Genomic DNA, 25494 nt, shown 5'->3' on the forward strand with positions numbered 1-25494 from the left:
TAAACAAAGCTGAATGAATCCTATGTTTTCCAAGACACTGGAAGGAGTTCCCCACTCAATGCTGGGGCAAGTCTCTATTAATAAATTCAGACCACTCATAAAATAAACTTTTCTACCCATTTTACAGGTAGAATAGAGGTGACTTGGCCTGCCCAAGCCCACAAGGTATGCCCAAGCCCACTACGGAGAAGCAGAATTTAAAGTTAATTCTTTGTAGCCCAACATAAAGCTTTTGTCTATGGGTAGATGTTTACTCTTCAGCAAATTAAAAATGTGAAATACAAAATGCTTAAGAGAATCCCCAAACTTGTAGATGGTACAACAGCAGCAGGCAGATTACATAGTAGGCCAACCGGTTGCATAACATTCCAATATCCCTATCCTCAAACACACACCAATAACTGAACACAAGACTAATAATAGCTATGAAGTGCAACCATTTCAGTGACTACACTTATTCTCTTCATCCCAAAAGAGAAGCCTACAAGACTATCCAGTGATTTTTTAGAAATGGACACTGCACAGAAAACGAGATTTTTCAGGTCTGAAAAAACCCCCTTAGTCTCCAGGCAAGGATTAGTACATACACAGAAGCAAACAAGTAGGTGTGCAACTGAACACACAAATTTGCATATGTGCTCTAACACCTGAGTAATGCAAGTATTTTTCTTCCAAAGATAATGAACAAAAACGTTAGTGATAAACTTGGCGACATCTGTAAAGAATCTACAAACTTTATGAGGATGTTCTTAGGGAAAAAAAGTGCTGTGGCACATAAGAAATATTCTTCATGCATAGAATAGTGAAATTATTTCTGGCTCCTGCATTTTCCCTTACAAAAAGAAACTCTTTTTTGACCCTTACAGGTAGAGCAAATCACCAACAAAAATCTTACATACTGACTTAACATTCTGAATCACTGACAAGACTGACTCAGTTGTAACTTAGCAGATCTAGAATGAAAATTTTAAAAAACCATGCAGCACTACTTGAATTCTGCCCAGAGCAATTTAAAACTTCTGCTACAAGAAGCAGCGAGGAATTAATTAGCCAAAGCTGACAAATAATTATGAAGTGATAATCTGCTGCAGTGAGCATGCCTTTTTTTGGTTTACTCTCTAGACCTCATCTGTAGCTTCAGGAATAGAACGCAGCAGTAACAGTGAGCTGTGAGAAATGCAAGACTCTGTGTGGGTGTATCAGCCAGTCAACACTGCTGAGCACCCAGGTCATATCTGCATAACCCAAGAGACTCCCAGGAAATCAACAGTATATACAGTTGCTGCTTTTCATTATCTTCCTCCACTCAGGTGGTTAAAGATTAAAGCACTGTTTCTGTGCACTTAGGGGATGCGATTACAACTTTTGTGCGGTAGGTACACCTTCTTCCTTGACAAGTGCATCCTATTGACCTCTCCAGTTACATGAAATCAGCACTGTTATGTATTGCCCTTATTTTTTAGGCATGTTTTAAAGCATTTCAGTCACCCCTATTTAGAATTCTAATAATTTGTTTTATTTGCCTGAACCTCTTAGATTCTTCCTGTTCTCTTCAAAAAGCTGAACTTTTTTCCTATTAGTTCTCTAAATCCCAGAACTCTGGTCCATAGGGAGTGGAAACCAGGCTGTCAAACCTGATAGGAAATCACCTTACACTTTACAGCAAGGGCAGAAAAAAACAAACTCTTTGCACCCTACTGATGTAACACTGGGTCTGCCTTTTCACCAGAAAAACTGAACTACAAGCCATTAAAAAGATTCAGTCCCAGCAAAAGCAAAGGGAAGCATGAAATACTTCAATCAGTTTAATACTGCTTTATGCTGTAGCTCACAAGTATTAAATAAATAAAAGTTATGGCAAGGTATAACATCTATGAACAGTTCTCCCAAACATACCTCAGAATGACTTCCTATTCTTCCAGAGGTTTTCAGAGTATATCCATTATTACTAACAGCATGAAAATAACATCCTGACAGGGACAATACCATCCTATTTTCACAATCCTTTTATTTTCAAACTTTAAAGAATAATGAACATTATTTCCATGTAAGTAAAACTCAAACCCCACTTTTGACTGGGGAGATTGATGTGTGAACTCCATGCCAGTGAAAGGTACTATTTTGAGCAGCAGTTAATGATTTACATGTAAATCAGTAAAAAGAGTAAAAAGAACCCTCACTGTTACAACAGCAAGGGGAGAAAAAAGTAACCTCTCTTTTCTCTGCAAAGAGGAAATCAGGACAAAAATTTGTATGTACGTGTGAGTATTATATATTCAACACAGAAAAAAATACAGTTAAGATGGATTTATTTCTGGGAGAAAAAAGTGATGTTTCTCTTTGCGTCCTCATTTCCAGGAGATATTAGTATCAGATATAAAAAAGTTCCTTTCATAAAACTATTGAAAAGTGGACTCTGCTACACTTACCTTCCTGCTAAAATGAAACCAATTTTAAATAGAACAATACACGCAAATAAATACAAACAGAAGACCTAGCCTGTGAAAAAAGCGAAGCTAAAACAAAAAAAAAGCTTATTTCAGACTTTTTTTCCTAGGATCTGAAAAATATATTCTAGTTTCTCTGTCCATCTCTCTGCAGCTCCTTCATTACGCTTAATTTCTGAACATTTTCAGTGGCATCCAGCACATTCTCTCAGCAAGGCTACAGGTAACAGCATATCTTTATATCCCACCTGGGAAAAATCTTGAAAAAACAAACATGAACACTTTCCTTCCAGCTACTTTCACCATGACAGTCTTCTGTTTATCTATTCAATATGAAAGAAATACTTAAACATTTTCAAATTCATGGTAGTAATAGGCATCTCTGATCACTCCAGTTTTCCCAAGTACTATTTGTTATTTCCCTGCACAAGGCCTTATCTGATTTAGAAATTTATTTTTGCTTCTGAGATTCATAACCACATTCCATAAATATACTTAGAAATTAAAGAATACTGCTAAATTTTACATGAAGTAAAAATGAAGTAACTTATGGCCTATCTTGACAGCTTAGCACAGGTGCATTTGTAATCAATATTTGGTTTTCACATGGGTACAACTTTTCACTCTTTGTCTAAAATAAAAGGTAATAAAAAGGACAGCACTGATTATGTAGAGGGAAAATAATTTGATTTACACAGTGCCCTTCATTGTTCAGTTGTCCTTAAGCACTTCAGAAAACAGCAAGCCTCCTAGGTGTACTACCATATGGGAAAATACAGCAGCTGTTCTGTGAGCTACAAGAGCTCTCCTCTAACCAGAGGAATCTCATCCTGAGAGGCTGCATGCAAACACAGGGCACTCAAGAAACATTTACTCTGTTTAAGAAAGCCTGGGGGTATAATGCTGCATGTACTCAGAATTCTTAAGTGTGAAATTAAGCATGGGATATCAGTTCTGTAACTGTATGTTGGATGCAATGTCTCCTGACTACAAAAAATTAAAGTAGCCCCTAATATCTGAGGTTTATGTTGCATTTCTCCTATCACACTTAAACCCTGAATATAAAACAGTGCAAAACTCTATGTGGATGGGAGAACTTAATCTCCTCTAAAGCGCTGAGGCCCAGACAGAGATCTCCAAAGTGACTGGTGCTTGTATACTGAACAATACACTAGAGGAGTCTGAAGAAGGGATATTTTATCCTAAAATCAGAGACATTCCCGAAGGTGAAACCTTTACTACTAAAAACTTACTCTTTGTAAGGAAAAGTTAATACTCTCTGGCAAGCCATAGCCTAACTTTTGCAGTTCTTTGTCTTCCATTTCCACACTATGTCAGCAGCACTAACCTTCTGTTTCCGTCACTGGACAAAACAGACAATGCTCACCTTTGGTCTCAGTAACAAGCTGGATAAAGCTGTCTGTCTATATTATCATTTCCTCTCTTTCTGCTTAATAGCTGCCTTTTTAGTCTTTAATGAACACTGTGGTACAGATAGGCCAGACATAATCCTGCAGTAGGAAAAAATGGCAGATATTTGTACCGTGAAAGTACAAAGCACAGTTCTGTACATTTTATTAATCTTGTTTCACTGAACAAATAATTATCAAAAGCATACACAGTTCTAAAAATGGAAGCTTTCCATAAGGAAAATCCTTCCTGTGTGATGAAACACACAAGTTACCAAAACAGGATGTAGAACAGAGAGCACACGTGCATCCTTACTTCAATTGTTATGGCATTAGTCCTTCCTAGATGAATTAATCTTTGGAGGAATGTTTTATTTTTTTAAAGCAAGCATGCTCTGCTCCTAACTCTGAGAAGCCTGCAGAGACAACTGGGCACAAAAGTAAATGCAACTCAGGAAACAGTCACCTATCAAAAAACATGGTAAACTCCTAAGCCTCTTACATAAAGATTACTGTCAAATTCAAACAGATTATAGTCAGGGTGGCCAGAAAAGCCCTGAGACAGAAGTTAACACCCAATACACCCAATGGTTCAATTATTCAAAAATTTGGAGAACAAGGTTGAAGACAACTTATCTCTCATCTCATTCGGTACACCTCATGAGTGGATAAGAGCAGTTCTGCAGTTCTGAGATTCAGAAACAAGCAAGCAACCCCTCCTCTTCCCTCTGCTCCACCCTACACAGACATAAAAAGGAAACATTCATTTTATAATGGCAGAGTTTATTTACATTGGAGAAGGTTTACACAAGTTGAAAAGTTGTTTCAACAGGAATCCAACAATCAGTGCTTTTGTCCATCTTCAAAGAAAAGGATGATTTTTAAGATTTGATGTGCACCTTCAGAAGACCTTGATGATCACTTGGGGAAAAAGTACCAGGAATCAACTAAAATAAACAAACAAAAAATACATGAGTGACATTAGTTCTACACAACTAGTCATACAAAACACTTGAAAAAACAACATTCTGCCCTTTCATCTACCTTCCCTCCCATAACAATACTGCTATGTCAGCAGCATTAACTGTGTTAGCTCTATTCCCCGCCCCGTGAAAAGCATGGCCTCAAAATAATATCTGTTTATTTTAACAGTTTGGGTGTACCAATCCTGCAACAAGTTATAACGTTGTTGTGACCATCCCTGGAAAACATCACAGATCAGGCATATGATGTTCAGTTGTCTGTCAGAGGTCTAAGATCTAATCCTTTGGTAAATAAATGCTATTTATTGGCATGCCATATAAAAGCAAATGGAATGCAACTTGCTTTCCCATGACATGGGCTACACAGATGTTGCTTCTCAAACACTTTGGCACTTGGCTCATGACTAAGTTTAACTTAGTATTTCTGTAACTCTCTCCATCTCAAAAAGTACATGTCTTCTCTGTAGTTCCTGCCAGTACAAAAATCTTTTTTTGAAGTGGTTAAAACTGACAATGTAAGATGCATCCTTTTTTCTTAAAGAAAAACACATGTTCTGTTAACAAGAAAATAGTCATAACAGTGACAGGATAAAATTTTGTCTTTAGAACTTACACTTTAAAAGTAGGTATGGTAATGTCAATTTTAGGAAAAGGAGCTATTTGATTAGTTAGCTACCGTGAGGAACGGACAAAAACTAAGGCAAAGCAACCTATCTCCTTTAAAAAGGATAAATGTCATGCATTTGCCCTGTATGATCAGTAAGAGAAAAATTTTGTCTTCTTATCTTTTCATGTGGACTACACTTTCATGCAAAAGTAATCTTCTCCCACAAAGTATTCATGAATTTCTGTTCATGTTCTATTTAGCGGGAGACAGGCAATACCATGTGAAGGATATAACTATTATAATTTTCATATACACAAAACTGCCTTTTTGCAACAAAACAATTTTCATGTCAATTTTTAAAGCCAGCAATTAAGAGAAATCATATGACAACTCAGAAAAAAGGTACCTTCTGGGGGAACAGGATCTCCATTCATAAATGCTGGTGCCTAAAAAAGAGAAAAAAAAAGATAGGAAAAAAAACCCAAACCAACACATCAGTACTTACTTAAGGTTTCACAGATAGCACCCAAATTCAAAAGTATTTTAATGCTCAAGTCAAGAGATATTAACTAAACCAGAATTTTCTGTTGCCCCCCCAGGACAATATTCTACCTTACAGATTTCTCATCCCCACTGTACAAATTTCTTTGTTGCTCATAAATGACAAAACAAGCACATGAACAATGAGTGACAGATTGACACCTTACCTAATGCAATGGGGATTTTTGATGACTGTATCACCTTTGAGAATAACAGGATTTGTTGTTTACATCTAAAGAGTATAATAACTAGAAAGGGATTTTTACATGTTTCTCTGTCAGGTATGCATGTGAATACCCATACACACATACAATTTACATTAAATACAAGCAAACCATTTAAAATAAATGTGTGATGATACTCTTTTACAATTCCATTTTGACAGAATAATTCAGATCTGTAGAAAGTGACTATTTGTTTTAAAATTCAGGTCTGACATTTCAAAGCTGGATATGCCACTATTCAATCAGACAGGGTGTGCACAGCCTGTCTTGTCCTGTAACTTAAAGGACAAAATTAAAGACACTTTTAACACATCTGGGATCACCCTGCTTCATGATGAGGATGTACCAATTTTCCACTGCCTTTCCTTAGCACAGCAGCACTCGGGCTGAGCTGCACTGGTGTGACATAGCCTTCCTGCATCAGAGCAGGCACAGGGCTCTAAACACTGAAGAGCAGAACAAAGCCCATGAGGAGGGAAGGAAGAAGCAGGATTCTTCTTCCCACATTACCCAGGATAATTACCTGCATGGGTGGGGTTATGTGACTGGTCTGAAAGGAGGTACCAGTATGACAAACATAACCCAGATCCCATCAGCAGATTATCCCCTCTCTTTCCAGAAAAACCCAAGCTTTATCTCATAAGGCAGGGAGATCCAGAGGTCACCAGTTATAAGCAGGTGCCTGCCACTTCTGCTCAAAAAGCTTGAGATAAGGACTCAGTACTTTCCCACCATGACCAGATCAAAATCTCATCTCACTGAACCAAGACTCTCTTCACTACACAATACTTTCACCTGGAACACCTTTTAAAAAACAAATAAAATAATTAATAAAAAACAAACCCCAGACTAACAACCTCACCAACCTTTTGTTTCACTACTGGTCACTACAGAAAATTCTACCTTTACTAAATCCCAAATGGAAATGTTCTCACAGAAAGTGTGTAGGGAGAAAGGCAGTAAACAAACTTTCTTGCTTAGATCTGAATTATCCAAGACACACCAATAAATATATAGATTCAAATTTGGGTGGAGATTTCCTTAAATAATCAGGAAAAGCCAAATATTTTTCCCTGTAAAACACTGTTCTGCATTTTATCAAAAGAGACATCAACCAGCCAAGCTTTCCAATTTCACTTTCCAGTATTATAAGAGAATTATGTGCTAAGTCTGAGAAACATTGCTGTACAAACTATATATAGATTGTCTTGGAGATTTTCCAACTTGCAAAGTCCTCAACAGCTTCTTCACAGAGCAAGTAATTCTTAAGATTAATATTAAACAAAGGCTTGGTGGTTCTGGTCAGTTTTACAGATGGCAACACTTAAAAGCCTGAAATAAACAGTGTATCTTAGCACTAACACATTCATCTACAAAGCTCCATGACTCCTGGGTATATATACTGACACTGGAGCTGAGACACAGATGAAACAACTTTCAGAGGCTAGAGAACACCAGAAATTTTCACTATGTAGTGTTAAAATTCATCTAAATTTGTAGTTGCAGGGGTCTGGTGTAATTTTGGTTGGTTCAAATGTTCAGTATGTGCTCTTATATGCACAGGTTATCTTCTATCTCTTTGGAATTGATTGTCATGGCAATTCACCTGCTGTGGAATCATTCTTAGTCTGCCCCCAAGATGCCAACCATCTAGAAACTCGTCAGTGGAATGGAAATTCCCCAACTCAGACAAACCATTCTAGTTCCTCATCTGTAAAGTAACAAAAGGTCAAGTAATGCTGAGAACAACTGGACTACCTTGGGAACCACCCAGTCAAAATCTATAGGAAATTCTGATTAGGGCACACTTTGTAAGGATTTGAATGTTTTCTATTTATTTCTGTTTTAGTTCTCTTCTGCACCATGAAAACTCTTCCACAGCAGTAGTGACTGTTACCTCTTGGCTTTTGGTGTCTTTGGGTTTTGTTTTGTTCCAGGGATTTTCTGAAAACTCAATATATCTGATTTAAGGCAATAATCACTCGCTCAAAAATGCTGCAACTGAAATCTGACACTGGAAAAAGAATTGTAGGGAACCAGCTCTCACGGCAGAAATAGCTCAGAAATTTTGCAGTAGCTGAAATAAATTTCTCAATGTACTTGCATACAAGATCTGCTTCAGCTTTCATTATTTTGTTTTTATCCAGGACCTAATAGATGGATATACATTAGAAGAAAATGTGTCTGCTTTTAGTTTAAATTAAAAAAAAAAAAAAAGCAACACCAAAAACCCAAACAAAACCCTCTGCAAACACAGGCAGCTTTCATTTGAAATCACCACAGCCATTAAAATTCTACAGCCAACACTCACGTACTTTCACTTCAGTGTGAAAGAGATGAATGTCTGACAACCAAAGCATGCAGTGTAGTGTATTAGACAAAAAGATACCTGCTTAAAATGTGCAAGTCAACCTCCCTGTTTATATTTAGAGTTCAACTGTCCACAATTCCTATCTCAAGGCCATTTTTACTTTTTTAGCTATTGCAAATTGGCAACTGCATGCGGTATGAACAGCATTTATAATAGAGTACTGCATATTTTCCCTGTCTGGAAAGCACCAAGAGGCAGTGCCTGCAAAGATGCAATTAAAATACTTAGACTGAACTGAAACAGAATGATGGAAAGGAATATGTGGAAACAACTTCACAAAAACACCATCACTTAAATGAATGTGAGGCACAAAAAAAGACAGGAAGTCATACTATACGATAAGAAGGGAAGCTTTCAAATAAGAAAGGCATTACAGTTTGATACAAGGTATCTATTTTCTGAACTGATTTTACTAATTTCCTCCCCTCCCCAAAAACCACCAAAAAAAAAATTGTTATTGAGAAACAAAGTAAGACAGACTGCTGATTTAATAATTATTTACCCTGCATGCCTCAAAGTACAAAGAGCAGAGAATGCAAAAGGAAATACTCCTTTGCACATTTGTCACAATTCAAATATATTTGGACTTGAAGTTTTAGTTACATTTAAAGACTCATAGTTATTGTAAATTTGGAAATACAGAGAAGGTAAATACTTGCTTATAGCTGTGACTGACATGTCTAAAATAATATTTGAATTCCAAAATTAGTTTTTCTTTCACTTAAAATTTACAGTCCCATTAATCAACATTCACAAACGCAACACAGAGATGCTTTAAAAGAAGTGCTGAAAGCAAGGTATCTGATTAGGAAAAAAGTTTGGTTTGACACATCTTTATGACTTAAACCAACATTTCTTTCCACTTGAGAGTCTATTTGCTTGTAACAATACAGCATCCAGGACAACACATTCTCACTAGAAATGATGTTGGAATGTTAACTGCACAGACACTGGACAGCTTGTCCTTTGACACCTGAGCTTGCGTAATTGCTGTGACTGTTGAGGTGAAACACTGGGTGCCCTGGCAGCCATGCACACATGCAAAGTACTTCATGTGGTCATGAGCACAGGCTCAAATCACAGCCTATGTTAGAAAAGAAAAAGTAATACTTGGGGGCACATTTCTCCATGTAATTTCTGGCAGCCTTGCTTAATTTCTGGCATCAAAACTAGTGTATTTTGAAATGCAAAAAATTCTCCTCCACTAATATTTGCACATGAAAACATCAAACCTGCAAGACATTTTTCTTGCCTGAACAGGAAACCTGCATGTTTTAATTTTATGTTAATTTTCACAATATGACAGGTATTCTTTAAGAAAAATTCAAATAAGCATCCCATCTCTTAAAGCATTGCATTTAATTATGCAAGTAGACAAACAAAGGATCTGTTTAGTGATTAGAGACTACAGTCAGCTCGTCAATGAGTTCTAACACTGGGTGGTAACTCATGGCAACAGGGGAGACAGAGAAGACAGCAGGCTAGATACAAACAGCAGTCCATCTTGCTATTCAGGATCAGAAGAAACAGCACCACAGGAGAAAAAATGAAAGAACTTCACCAGAACAGCAATGAACCTTCCAGAAATCACAACTGGACCACTGCAATGAAAGGGTTATATCACAACATTTACATTTCCCCCACAACCTTTCTGCTCCTCCTTTTACTTAAATTTTTGCTTAAAGAAGGACTATTTCAATTTAGCTGATTTATTTCAGTTTTGGAGTTCTGAATTTTCCAATTCACCATTAAAAGAAAAAAAGGGATGAAAAAAAGTAAATATCCTTACTGACTGCACAATCAATCGGGCATCCTCCTCACTGCAACAAAATGGGCTGCCACTCACCAGAATATTTGTGCTGAAAAATAAAATAAAAAACCTGCTTTATCCATCAGCGGGAAAGAGCCACACACAGTTCAGTACTTATGGAAAAAAACCGACCATTACATGTAGAGCTAGGAAATGTGTATCTGCAAGAGATGAGGAAGCAAAAGCCACAAAGTAAGGCTGTAAGGAACAGGTGTGTGGAAGGGTGTTCTTTGTTTCTCTGAGTTTGAGGAGGTGTCTAGGCTGTGTATTCCGTATGAATGCAGGCAGTGCTCACACATTGCTTTTGGCTGCTAGCTTGGATACAGTGCAGAGGACCACAGTGCAGAAGCTAAATTCCCCCAAGTCGTCAGCAGAAATAAACTGGCACTTCCCGAGGGAGCTGAGGAACACCTAGATAGCTAGCAGAGATGATGTGAGTACACCCCACCTCATGTGCCTTGCAGGATGGCCAGATTTGGACCCAGATCATGGAAACTTCAATTCCCCAAAGCAACAGAATGAACAGTGACAAGAGGCCCAAGATTCTCCCAAAACAATTCTGAACAAACACTCTGGGACCATTTCTCAAAAGCTGAAGTAATGAATGTCACATCTATGTAATCAATACATTTCTGGAGCCACTTACCAGTAAATCATCATCATACAAGGAGCAATTAGTCAATCATGCTTTATTATCAATTAATTATCAAACCCATTAATATTCCTGTCATCTCAAATTTTTTAAAAAAATCTAAGTAGTTCATGGACAGCTGCAACTTGTTGAATAGCAGCACCACTACAGAACAATATGAAGAGCAAGAGATGTGACTGGATACATACCACTTTATAGCACCTCCATCAACTTTTTTATGAAGCAAAGCTTTCCAGTGTTCATGGGTAGATTTAATAATTTCAACAGCAAAATCCTAGTTTACAACAAGGAAAGTTTTGTGAATTAAAATGTTATTAAACAGAAAAAAGCCACAGAACTAGTTTATTAAAACATACTATTTCCTATGTTATTTTAAGGCACCTCCTTTGAATCCTCATTAAATATCTGTACACCCTTTTTATGTAAAGAAACAAACTTCACTATTTATCAAATGTATTGGCAACACTTCAGGACTTTCCCTCAGTCTGCAACCACAAAATACGAATGCTACATGAAAGAAATGAAACCAGCACTAGATGCTACAGAGATCCCTACTGCTGTAGAAAATTGAACCAGACTCTAAACGGGATCAAGTGTGTGAGCTATGACTCCATCCTTACAGATGCAGGTCAGAGTTCAGGCTTCCCCTCTAGAGGCATAATTTGCATTTACTTTATTAATGCCCAGTCATATACTTAAGCACTTGCAAGAACATAACATGTCAGCTGCTTAACAGTTTCTGCTTGTTTGAAAGAAAAATAATATTGGGGGTGGGGCTGGGATGAAAAAGCTTCCAAAAATTAAAGTAAAATAAGCCCTCAGTGTCCAAATGATGACTGCTAGACTTGCAAAAAGCTGCCAACTGAACATTCACATTTGTTAACAAGGAGTGACTTGGAAAAGTGCCATTGGAACACTGTGAACTTCACCAGAGCTGCTGGAGCACAGCCACAGCTGCCTCGCCACATCCTGGGTCTCTAGAAATGCTTGAGAATTATTCAAGTGCTGCAAACCAGCTATCTCAGGGCATTTAGTGCTTTCAGACTGAACTCTAATGGCTGACAGGGATACATTGGTCTACTGTCACTCTGCAGTGCAGGAACACCTCTAAGAGCAGTTCCTGGCAGAACAGGGGACAGATCAGGTTATCAAGCCTTACAACTCCACAACCGATTGATTTAAAAGGCAGTTTTAGTGCAGAGGGGAGTCAGGGCATTTCTTCAACCAGACAAAGCATGTAAAGTTGCCTGTGCTGGTTAGAAGGCATTATATAACTTTGACAGCACCCTGCAAGGCTGAACTGGCTGACACATGGACATCATTCATGAGAAACCTGTGATTCTTTGCCAAGAATAATCTACGCAGATCATGCAATACACAAGTTGCAAAGTAATTTTACTCAAATCACATCCAATTTCTCTGGAAAAATCCAGGTATTTCCTTCAACAAAGTCTATTCCCTAGTCTGATCTCCTTTCAAACACTGGTCATTCTTACTGTAAGTTGTTTAAAAAGCTGTACTTTTTTTTCTGAAAAAAAAAAAGGAAAGTAATTTTTAAGCCTTCAAGCCAAACACTTCAAATATTTTTACAGAGATTTACCAGAAAAAAAGTATGCCTTGAGCAAATACAAAATATGAAAAAATCTGTAACCCACTGTCTTAAACTGCATACCCTAAACACAAAACTCAGAAAATTATACCAAGAGGACTATAAAAACACCTGAAAAGACAATCTGTTCATTACTCTGACATGGAGAATGAAAATGCTTTGAAAAACACCTACAAACACACAGATGCATGTGTAAATCTCATCAGGATTAGGACTACAAATTTTTCCAGACTTTCTTTAATGACCTATGCATTTTTCCTGAACAAAACGGAAGGCAGAAAACATTATTTAATCCTAGCCTAATAAATTGTACAGAAGTCCCTCCCATCAAAATTCTTTTCGTTAAGCCTCCTCCTTTACAATTCCAAAAACTTGAGGATGTATTACACAGTCCACATAACAGAATGATGCATTTTTAATTTTGCATTATCTTCACCTTGTTTTTAAATTCTCCATTAAAAGCAAAGTGATTTTCTGGTTTACCATCAGGGACTTTATATAATTGGAACCAATCAACTGTAGCCTCAAGATAACCCGGTTTGTGCTTCTTGACATCATCGATATCTGCAGGTTAAAAAGATTAAAAAAAAAAAAAAAAAAAAAAGAAAGGACTGATCATTTCACTCACAGGTTTCAGAACATTATTTTTTTTAAATTTTCCTAAAGAACCTGCAGAAATTTGATTTCACTGAATACTTTATTGCTAAACTTCACTTTATTACATTAGCTGCCCATAGTTGCTACCTTATGATTTCACAACCACACTAAGCAGGTAAACCAGCCATCTCCTGCCCTTCATTAATTAAGTTACAATGAATGAAAGGACCATATTTGTGAAAGGAGAAGAAAAATGCATATTTATCTCAGTAGGCAGCCCTTGCAATACTTAAGATTATTCACTGACGCAATTTTTTCCTCCAGCAAGTGCAGGGGTTATGAGCATTTTTTGATAATGGAAGAATAACAATAAAAACAATTTCAACACATGGATCTTTAAACCAGCATCTCTAAACAAAATACTAAACAAAATGTTAACAAGGCTTGACTTGTTAACATTATACTAAAAGGCACTTTTTTGCTCACATTAGTCCCAAATCCATCCCCTTTAAGACATGAGAAAGATGTGCCAGGAGCTCTAAACACTAACTTTACTGATAACCTTGTGGTATCTGCATACTCAGATATGTGAGTATGGTAACTGAGTGGTATCTGCATACAGTGATAAACAATTCCACCTCTACAATCCTGATGGACAAAGATGTGACAGGACACAGAGGAATGTATTCCATTTGTGGGACACCCTTGTGAAGCAGAGATGAACACAGCCATGGTGTGTACAGGGAGATGCAACATCACAGTAATTCACCTTGCAGACTACGCTGCCATATCAATGATGCACTTCTTGATCCTCCACCCCTTACCTGCTGTGCATATCAAATTTTAACAGGCTGTCCTTTGAGACTACCACCACTTCTGTCACTTGCAATGGCGTGATCCCATCAACCTCTTAACAAATTAACTCCCTGGCAACATGTTTACATGGAAAAGCTTTCAACACTATTCTAATTATTTTGATGTAATAAAGGATTTTGTCCATCCCAGAAGCCAAATACTTCGCAATTGGTGTGATCTTCTACTTCCTTTCCACAGTCAATTCTGATGGAAATGGGAGCTGACTTTTTACTGCTGTAGTCTACCAACTATTTCATAACCTCACTCTGCTCAGGCCACCTTCCATGGTGTTACTCTCCTCTAGTGTTTTGCAAGTCACTCGCTCACGTCTCCTTTCCTTATTCCTTCATGCCCTCTCTCAATACTGCCTGGTTCCTTCATTATCTTCTCCCATAGGTATGCCTCACTTGATGACATCTGGTCGGCAGTGATTTCTGCTAAGACACTCTTCTTTCTATCCTGTCCTATAAAATGAGAGTTGCTTAGTCCATGGAATTCATACCTAGTAATGTGCTTTCCACCTTTAAGTGCCTAAATGCCTATTAAAATTTCACTGTGAACCTGAACAAAGACATTAAAGTATTTCTGAAGAGAACAATAAGAGGAGAGAAAAGGTCTTGTGCTACAGACCATTCAATTCTCAGCAGACCACCAAGAGAGATGACATGTAGACTGAAGTGGGAGGCCAGACCTATGTGAGAAGATATTCTGAGTGTTAACAGGCATGTCATAGATGCCACTGCCAAATTCCACTGCATTACCACTACCCAAAGAATAAAGCATAAAACTTTGAAGAACCCCATGTAAATTTTTGCTTTGCACACACTTTACAGGGCTACGTGTTTATGGGCTCAGAGTAGAACACATTTTGAACTTGGCTGCTGGCCATCTGTCTGTAGGAGATCAGGAAATTTCACTGGCAGAATCCCAGAAAAAAGCAAGGGCACACGAGACTGCTAGAGGCAGGTCTTCTAGCTGAAATACGCGTTTAAGAGCACAAAAAGCTTTTCAATAGGGTGGGTGGGTGAGACCAACCAAGAAGGAATGATTTAGAAAAGGGTGGGATCTTGGCTGGAGGCTGAATGCTTCACTTGGGCACTAATAAAACTGCAGCTCCAATTCAAATCAGTTTCAGGACTCCAATGCATCATCCTGTTCTCTCCAAGCAAGAGAACATTCCTCTTCCAATTTGAGCCATTGTCATCTCCTCCTCTTGTGGAACTTGAATTCACAGTATCTAACACTTGTTGAAGAGACAGTACCTCCTCAAGTTTGTAAAGCAAATCAGGCTGCTGCAGCAATTTCCTTGGCTCCCAGCAGTGGACAAACTCCAGACCTCCATCTCCAGACACTACTTAAGATCAAGCATACTTTCTCACACTGCTGCTCCTTTTTTCTGGCTCCTGTTCCAAGAAATGTCTCTCCTAACTCTGCTTCTCCACTTCCCCTACTTGGTTATTTGCCTCCTGCTCCCATAAAAACTGTTCATCAAAAGTGTTTTACAGTCTACTAACTGCCACTTGGTACTTTTCTCCATCTGTTGTCCCTTATTTATAGGTTTTATTTATACTTATTTGAAGGACTCAAATATTAGGATAGGCTTTGGGACAGACCTTCATTATCTCCTCTTGTTAGAGATTCTATCTTCATGGATAGAATTGTCTCCCTGAATTTCACACTCTCTACTGGAAAATACCTTGCCTAAGTACAATGACTAAACACAATCATACTACAGCATTATATGCATGGATTATACTCTGGTTTTGAGGACTTAAGAAGGAGGAATTGGTTGCTTTTATATCCTGGGCTCCTTGCAAGTTATTCTCCTTTATCCCAATGCTTCACTATTCTTTACTATAAAGGACAGCTACTGAACATCAAATGAAATTTGAATGCTTGATTAAAAAAAAAAAAAAAAAGACTCTAGGACATCTGTATTATAAGGGAAGTTGGTGGCAAGCAGAAGAAAAAAGGGCAACAATGCAACAAAACAAACCCCAGAAAAGTATCAATGCTGTTGCTGTGAAGTCAGCACATAATACAAAACACCAGGAAAACAGCAGCTCTTGCATCACTCACTCAACAGCCACCTCTTCAGTTCATTAAAAGTCACCAGAGAAAAACCTGAAAGACAGTTTGTCCTCCAAATCTAAACAGCCTCTTTGGGATATCAGGGGGAAAGAAGAAAAACCACATGCAGAAAACAAAAAAGTAAGCAAAAGGTAAAAGAAAAGACCACACTAAGCAGTACAATAATTTACTACACTAATATCTACAGAAGGTAGCTTCAAATTATTATGATTTTTAATAAGCAGACAACTTAGATGTCTTTTCTGCAGCAAACACTGTCAAGACAGTCTTTTTTGACACTGACTGCTTACTGTCCCTCAGAGCTATGTACTCACACTGATGTTAAAAGGGGTAAAAGGGGCAGGTTGAGGAGCAGCAAGTATTTACATGGCCTAAAGCAGTTTCATCTCTGCCAAAAGATGAAGCAGATGCTCTACTTCAAGTCCTGCTTAAAGTAGCAGAGCAGGTCAGGCTCCCACAGGTACATTATCAGCATGTCCCCACGGGGCTCTAAGTGGGAATTTCTCTACACTGCCTGCATACAACCACAGGTCTCATTTTTCTGGGCACCAAAGTTAAGTGCCAAGGGTTAAAAAGAGATAGCAGATCACATTAAGGGTTGCAGTTCAGTGTCCATAAGGAAAACCCCTAGAGGCTGGCACCATGAACTGCGGCTACCTCTCTGTCAAGGGAGTGAGCTAACATGAATGCAGATCCCAATTCTAGCTGGCTTTACAGAAGAGAGCAACAAAAGCATTTGTATAAAACTACCATTTTTAGTACAACAGATGCTGCTTCTTGCAAGCAAAGCTAAAACAACATGTTTGCAGCAAGCTTTCTAAACAAGGTCTGTGGGAAGAGAGGACATATGTTTTTAATAACATCTTATAAACATTTACAGGAAGCAGCAACTACATTCCATATAAAGGCATTTAGTGTATTTTGTGCAGGGGGTAGGAGGGGAGCCTTAGTACAGCAAATTAATTTCTTTATACTGAGTGCTTACACCAATCCACAACAAAGGTCTTCTGGGCCTCTGCTGCTTCTCTGTGAATAAGCACACTCACATGCAAAGGTCTGTAACAATATTTAGTACAAAATATACAATATGCCTTAGTTTTGCCATTTAGGGTTTGATCACTAAACCCTATCTTGAGATGTGTATTGTAAAATCAGTATGGCAACGTAGCACAGTTAACTACACCAGTGCCAGCAAAAGGCAGCAAAATAAAGCCAGCAGACATCACCAACTGCTGTTGAATAGATCCTGGCACCTTTCCAGAGAGCAATGGCAGCAAAAATGGCTGCTAAGATTCCAGGCCGGTAAATCACCTCCAAAAAGCCATGGACTAATACATGATTAGTCCAATTTGCTGAAGGAGGGCAAGATGACCTTTCGAAAGCCAGACTTCATACACTGCTTCGAACACAATTCCTGCTTCAACTGCCAGTGATTTTTAAAACTTCTTGTCCAATATGAAGATGCCACATACATTTAGACCAAACCACAGCATAAAATTATCACTCATCCCTTCTGATTCCAAACTAGAAAAGCATTAGATATACAAGTGAACTCCAATATATTAAATTCAACTCAGACTATGAGATAAGCAGAGATAAGCAGAGAAGCAACCTTTCTATTCCAAGAATTTACTTCTTCTCCTGGCTGTTTTACCCAAAAAACAAACAAAAAAAAAAAGCAACAACTAAATAACGAAAGCAAACCAGCCCATTACACCACCAAGATTTAGTGTTTCAGTCTGCAAGGAGGAGCTTTTAGGTCTTTTCTCAGAGTTATTAGGTCTAAAGTTGCTCCACTGGTCCACTAACAGCCATCTGCCTAGCAACTGCCCGAGCAGAAACACAACAGCCACAAAGACAGATCTTAATGAAATAGTTGCTTTTAGACTCCAACTAGACATGTGCAGATTTATCTTTCTCACACAGATGTCTGCATCTGACATACCACTTGTATTTGGTGAGAGATTGTCCCCATGCTCACAAGAATTAAGTGCTATTATTTCAAATAGATTACCTTACAAAGTCAGTCCAAAAATACACTAATACCCCTCTATTCCTCCCGATGACACAGTTCCCACTTAAACAAGTGCTAAGCATTGCCTATCATTCCTGGTTATTGTCACTGTAAACAAGAGTTTTTCACTGCTCTGTGTGAAACAGAGTTCTAGGCAGGGTTTCCAATTTAAACCAGTATTTATCAATAAATGCCTGCACAACACGGTCCAGTGGAGTGCTATGAATAAACAATGAGAAGCACTCAGAAGTTGTGACTTCTCAGTTCTGAGTTCCGTGAACTCTCAGAAAAATCAATTGCACTTATGAGAACGATCGCAATCCCGGAAGGAGAGTATCCCAGGTACCTGGGGTGTGCTTAAAGAGGCAAGGGGAGTCAACACACGGTGTGGGCTCAGGATGGGGTTCGCAAGTAATCACCACTCTGGTGTCTTGAAATTATCTTTTCCAAATGTTCACTGGGGGCTCTGCACATACTGAGCTGAAAGCAAATGTGATGATTCTCAGTGCAGTTGGAAATCTTTAACAAATGATACAGAAGTGACTGGACAGGATTAGAAGGCAACACTTAGCCTCATCTTCCCCAGGAGGCCACCTCCGTAACACAGCAGCACATCAATTACAGAGGGAGAGACTGGTTTTAGCCGTAGCTGTCATCCCTTTATGCTGAAATAATTAACAACTTTGGGAAGGGGGAAAAACAAGTATAAAAGGACATATTGTACTGTCTGCTCTGACAGATTTGTTTGTTTTCAGACTGAAGAATGATTGCTGTTAAACACTGCAAGCCAGTCATGTTTTCTGAAAGCAGACAGGGGCTTTTTTTATCCCCCCTTTTCTTTCTTCTGTACATCTTGGGCTGCAACTCCAGTCCCAAAGGGAAATCATATTAAACTGGATAAGTAGTTCTACCCTTGTCTGAATCTCAGGACAGTTCTCTTTTTCAAGTTTTGCACATATTCCCTGATAAGAAAGGATGCACATAGGAATCAACTACAGACAATGGTTTGCCCATTCCTCCCACTACTTTTTCTTCTTTTTTTAAGACTAAAGCTCTTATTCCTCCCCTCCCAAATAAACTAAAACTGTAATAGAGCTGATATAAATCAGCCATTACCTGGGGAAAAACCACAAAAACCAAATCAACCAAAAAACCAGAGGGAACTTTCAAACACAGACAGTTAACCCCAAATAATAAATAATATTGGAATAAACTACTGCAGTTTTACCCCTGCTTAGTGGATTCCTTCTGAATTCTCTCATCCACTTTTCTGACCACATTCTCTCAGAAAATGCCAGGGAGAAAATGTAAGTCTTTAAGCAAAACAGTGTCTAGAAATGAAATGCTATTCACTTTCAACTATTGACGCTTATATTGCATTTTACTGCACATTACAGGGTGGTTTAAATTGATACTGACATTAACAGCAAACTATTACTTACTCTTTCCTTAAGCTGAACTTCTTAATCTCTAACTGTCAAAGTAGTTAAAGAGTCATAAACACTATGCAGTAATTCATCTGCCCAATGATTTTAATCAGCATCAACCCAAGAGTTTCCTTTTCCTCATCTCTTCTTCTCCCCTTCTTTCCCCACAAGTCAAGTATTCTCCATGTGAAAGTAACCTGCAAGAAAACTGAGAATGAAGGGCTAGTCCAGTGATATACTTTACATTCAGAAACCATGAAAAAACCTCAATGGCTGAGAAACACACTTCTTTAAAAAGCTACTGGATTGCTTGATTCCTACAGAAAGGCCCCTTTGCACCATGGTGCTCCCTTACCAACAAAGGGCAGGCTCTCATTGTACATACCTGATGGCATATATGGTTTTTGGTTTCCTAACAATCAATTTTAGACAAATCTCCTCACTTAAGTCTCATGATTCCCAGTAATATTCCATTTGAGGAAGCAAATCTCCATTTATCCAGAGAAAAACTGCACTTTACCTGTGCTATGAAAACTAACTTCCTGCAGTTTTAACACATCAGAATTACACCTCATGTGCTATTCACATGGACACACTTCAGTATTTGAGTTTCATTTGGATACCAGAAGTCTGATCACAGGGAGGACAAGTTTAAGCAGGATATTTCCCTGTGCACAGCTCATCATCATCATCAAGGCTGATTAGGGTAAGCTGCATTAGCAGTTTATTTTGCCAATTTTCAAGCTAAAAGGTGAAACCTAATGGTTCATACTAAGCAACAAACTCTGGAGGCAATCCTCTTAAAAGTAGCAAGACATTGGAAATGCCTTTTCAGAATGCAACACAATGCCTGTAAATATAAAAGGAACAAACACTTTCAAAAAGGAAAACAGTAGTGTACTACATAACACAGAGCAGGTAAATATGCACTGTTACACAGTACATGAACCTGTAATTATTGGAGGTCACTTTCTAAGGCAGCTGTGTTTCAGAAGCCAAAAAACTTTCTGCATGCCATGTCCTCTTGAAAATCCAAGCAAACCATTTTAGAAGTTTAGTGTGAAAGCATATATCCCCTACCTGAAGAAAGCACCTGACCTTAACAACAATAAAAAAAGTCTTGCCTTCCACTCTCTGCCTCTTCTTATCCTGGGAGGCCTAAAATGAGGTACCATTCTGCTGTGTAAGTTTCTGACATAACTGCATTAGGAAAGACAAAAATACTTGCCATGGATTTTGTGAGCTTCTGGGTCATCAGCACTGATGGCAATTATCTTCCAGTCTGTCTCTCCTTCATCAACAAGAGCTAAAACACCCAACACCTTCACCTGAACAATCTCACCAGAAGAACGAATCTGAAACAGAAAGAAATGCCACAAAGATTTGGCAAACAACACGTAAAATTTCTCTTTTACCTTAAAAAAAATAGTTTTTTACATTTTACAGCAGGCTGTAACAAAATTTCAAGATAGATCTGCAGACCCAGTACACATCTCTTTAGTATTTCTAGCCTTTCTCCCACCATTACTATTCTCCAATCCTCAATTCCCCAGTCAGCATTTATTTAAGTAGACAAGTAGCTAAAATTTTTTACCTTCCTTTTTACCCTAGCTGTCCCACACCTTCTTGGTCTTCCCCCCATACTGCCAGTCAGAAGTGTCTCATACTCATTTTTTAACTTCTTCCTGACCCTTGACTCTCTACTTTCTGAACTCAGGGTCCTAATTTCTGTCTTGCTATTCCTTCCTCTGGACTCCAATATACACACATAAACACACAGCACTCCCCCAGAAATACCAACACAACCATTTCTGCATTTTCTTTGGAACCTTCTCTCTGCCAGCTAATATTTCCTCTTTAACTCTTTCTGGATCACTTCAAATTGATCTTTAGGTTTCTTACCCCAAGTAAGCCACTTTCACTCAAGTCACCAATTAAATTTCCCCTTGCCTAAATATCCTAAGAGATCCCTCTTTCAAACTCGTCCATTTCATAACCTCATTTTCCATACACAGCATTGCTCCATTCTTTGCTGCCTCTAGATATGTAGAATTTTCTTTCAGTGAGCTAAACCTTTCCTTTATACCTACTAATGGTGTTTGCTGCACCTCTTTTTCAGCCATCCATTCCATGACTCATAACTCTGCAACACTGCATTAGGTTCCTGTCTCCTCTAGAATAGAAAATCTACTTCTGTTAGCACCCATGAGTAAAACCAAACCCACCTCCTTTGTGGGTCTGACTTTATAATTCTAATATGCTTGATGCTGTCATATCTCCTCATCTTTCAACAACATATTCCTAACTCCAATACTGCTAACAGGGAAAAAAGAAATAAATCTTTTCCTTCCCCAAAAATCTTAACCCTCACCTCCTTCACCCAAAACTTACTGCCCAGCTACACAATTTCAGGATGTTGTTCTTTTATTTTCCCTTTTAACCAGTACAAAGACTTCACCAAATCCTACTTTCCCCCTCCTTTTTAAAAAATCCACCATTTTCTTACCTATTCTCTCCTTAGATCCTCTGTTGATACTTTTGTCAGTCCCTAACATTATTAACACATCTTTTCTTGTTTTCCGTCTGACCTTCTCTTTCAGAAGTTGCTACCAAATTATTAAGTTCACCTTGATAAATTAAATTAATCCTGATAAATACAAACCTTTGAACCTATTTCACACACGTCAATAGGATCATTATCTCCACAACATCCCGTCACGTTATCTGTATGGTTTGGATCTTCCCAGGTCTGTCAGGGAAAAGAGAACTGCCAGTTAGCTGCTGAACTGCAATTACAACTCATCTTACCACTAAATTACAAGGATTAGCAAAAGCAACAATAAAAACATCAGCTTTATGAGAACAGGCTTGCTCAATGGGAGGAGAAAAAGTAAAGAGCCAGTGGACGGACACTGAGGAACTCATACTCAGGACAAGTGACATGAGGATTACTGACACCGGATACTTTTTCCAGTGTCAATGACTCAACAGATACATTTTACCCAACTAAGAGTTGGGCAAGGACATCTAAGAGTTTAAGACCAAAGAGGCAAGCTTAAACCCCTGCTCTGAGTGCTGCAAAAGCAAGGAATCCTTGCTGAGTTATACTAACTTAATTACTACACAAGTACTTGTTTTTACTTTTATAAGTAATGAGTAATTCATCCTACAGTTGAGAAGCTTTTCTGTTAAGAATTGTAAGTCCAATCAGGTGTTGTTGAAAATATTATAGAAAACTTTCTTTTCTTTTCTTTACTAGCTTCTACTGTCTGTGACCGTTACTCCACCTCAAACTTGCTCTTGAGAACTTGACTGATACTGGAAGGCAAAATGGTGAAAAGAATATGTTTAGGTAGCAGAATCATTACCAAAAAACTGCTGAAGTGAAATCAAGAGAGAACTTAGTATTTATTTTTTCAGTACTCTTCACAGAATCAACTAGGTTGGCTGGAAAAGATCTTGGAGATCATCAAGTCCAACCTATGACCTAACACCACCTCATCAACTAAACCATGGCACTGAGTGCCACATCCAGTCTTTTTTTAAACACCTCCAGGGACAATGACTCCACCACCTCCCTGGGCAGCCTATTCCAATGCCCAGTTAGTCTTTCTGAAAATTTTTTTTTCTTATGTCTAGACTAAACTTCTACCTCCCAAGTGCTTTTTATTTAGGGCTGAATTATACCAGTACTTCTCTTCTGCCCAGTCACACCTGTTCACCTCTAGGTTAGAAGGAAGGAATAGTATTGTTCTCTGGACAGCACAGCAACTTCTGCTATGATAGCAAATAGTCTAATATAGTAAAAAATTAAAAATGACAATTATGTTCAGCCCTCCCCAGCTCACCAGGTAACAAGGAATGCCAAACATTTATCCTGAGGAAAGTATTCTAAGTCCAAAATAATGCACTTTGTGCAGGAAAATATTCGCATTTTCAAATAATTCTGGCTTTGCACTAAGAACATGCAAATTTCAAAACATTAAATGGATTTGCTGGTTTCCAACTACACCTGCTTGGAAACTTTGTCTACTGACACTGCTGACCGGACAAGATCTTCACTGCTGTATTCAAGAACCTGCCCAGTATCTCCTCTCCAGGGATCAAACATGTAAGCAGATTTTTGGGACTCAACTTCCATTGCTTATACTGTTGAGTTTAAAGAAAATAAATTACTCTTTTCAAGCTCCATCATGTTCTTCAGTACTAATTTAAGGCTAATGTGTTATTTACAGAAATGAAAAAGTTTAAAGCTTTTCATTATGCTCAAAATTTCAGCCATTAGATGGGCTTTTTCAAGGTTCAAAGTTTTCAATGTGTCATGATCAGTAAAGTCTCACAGCTCAGAGAAATGTTAAGGAAGGCAGTTGAGGTTTAATCTAAAAAAGAACAGCCCTCGTGCTCCTCTTAATTAAAGATATTAAGAAATCCTGGTTAAAATTTAAGCTGCAGTACATGAAAATCTTAAATGAGTTTTTAAATAAATGCCTTGTTTAAGCAGAAAAGGTCTACTTGACAAAATATTCTTGAATGGCAGACCATGACAATTCCATCACTACAGTACAGAGGCACAGACTAAAGATAGGAGGTTTCTCGATCATTTAACTCCTTCCTGAAAATGCAGCTCATATTTATTCCCACACCCAAATTCCGATCAAAATTTATGGACACAATAAAGTTCAACATAAAAAAATCCTAACTTACAAAAGTATCAAAAAGAATCACCCCTCTTGCAGCTGATTTTCATTCAGGCAGTATCCATGATTTACAAGGCAATTTACACAGAAGACAGAAAACTTTCACCATTATAACAAAAATGTTACCTGTGGGAGGGCACCATAATTCCATATATAACCCTTGTGAGGAAAGATATTTGCCACATATCGAAGCTTGCCTTTCTTTGTATCATGTTTAATGGGATTCAACGGCTCCTCAGTGGCAATCTAAGCAGATCGTGAAAAAGGGTGGGGGAGCAGGGAGAGGGAGAGAGAGAAGGAAAATGTTAAAATGGAAAGCAATTAATTCCATACCCAACCAGTGAGAAACATCCATCTGGCAGCGCATGCTTGTGGTTTGAGGACTATTAAAACAACTACAGCCTCACTCTGAATCTCAAGGGCCATATTCAGAAAGCAGCTTATTAAGGCATTAAATAATGCTGTAAAGTATGCAAGAAAAAAATGAATCTAGAAGAGAAAGCAATAAATTTCTAAGAAGGCTGTCATGGTCAAACATAAAAACTGAAAGGAACTTAAGTCAGAAGCTCTTGCACTTTATAGTACAAGTTCAACAGACATGCAAATGGTAGCACAACATCTTCCAACAACAGGGGCTTTGACAGCCACAGAGAAAATGTTTCATGTTCTTGCCCTCTGCTCCCAGCTCTCCAATTGCAAACACCCCTTCTTTCTATCACCTCTCAGCATACAAATGCTTTTCCCCAAGCACAAGTTCCTCATAGTCACCAAATGCCAACTTAATGCAGATTTGGAACAAGTCAAGCTACTATTTGAAGAGGGCATTCTTATTCCTAAAGAAGCACTGACAGAAGAGCTGAAGTACAGCTGAACAGTAACATCCTCCCCCAAAGGCCATACACAAACCACACACGTATAGCCACTGCCTGAGTTACCCATTACAGTAATCTGCACCATAACCACCCTTTGACACTCCACACCACAGTCCAACCCATGTCAGCCTGGCTCCTGCTTACAAACACTCATCTGAGTGGCTAAACATTTGTACCAGGCTCAAGTGATTACATTCAAGTGATGCATAACTCCCCTGCTTAAGCACACAGCCCTCAGTCCATATTCATTTTATATCCCTGGCCTTACCTGAAGCACTGTCACCAAAGC

At 38.3% G+C, this 25494-nt stretch overlaps 1 protein-coding gene across 1 annotated transcript in view; it reads right to left on the bottom strand.

Annotated features, from left to right (window-relative positions):
- Positions 1-4618: 4618 nt before the first annotated feature.
- PPA2 (inorganic pyrophosphatase 2) overlaps positions 4619-25494 on the bottom strand; it is a 34357-nt gene continuing 13481 nt past the window's right edge. Inside the window, exons 5-12 of the mRNA XM_041484247.1 lie at positions 24460-24579; positions 22299-22385; positions 20865-20991; positions 13089-13216; positions 11232-11317; positions 10371-10440; positions 5853-5892; positions 4619-4803 (exon numbers count right to left, since the gene is read on the bottom strand). Coding sequence (XP_041340181.1) covers positions 4775-4803; positions 5853-5892; positions 10371-10440; positions 11232-11317; positions 13089-13216; positions 20865-20991; positions 22299-22385; positions 24460-24579 — 687 coding nt within the window. The 3' untranslated portion in view covers positions 4619-4774. The remainder of the gene's footprint in view (positions 4804-5852; positions 5893-10370; positions 10441-11231; positions 11318-13088; positions 13217-20864; positions 20992-22298; positions 22386-24459; positions 24580-25494) is intronic.

This window comes from Pyrgilauda ruficollis, unplaced genomic scaffold, assembly GCF_017590135.1.
Source record: "Pyrgilauda ruficollis isolate IOZ18807 unplaced genomic scaffold, ASM1759013v1 scaffold65, whole genome shotgun sequence".
NCBI lineage: Eukaryota > Metazoa > Chordata > Aves > Passeriformes > Passeridae > Pyrgilauda > Pyrgilauda ruficollis.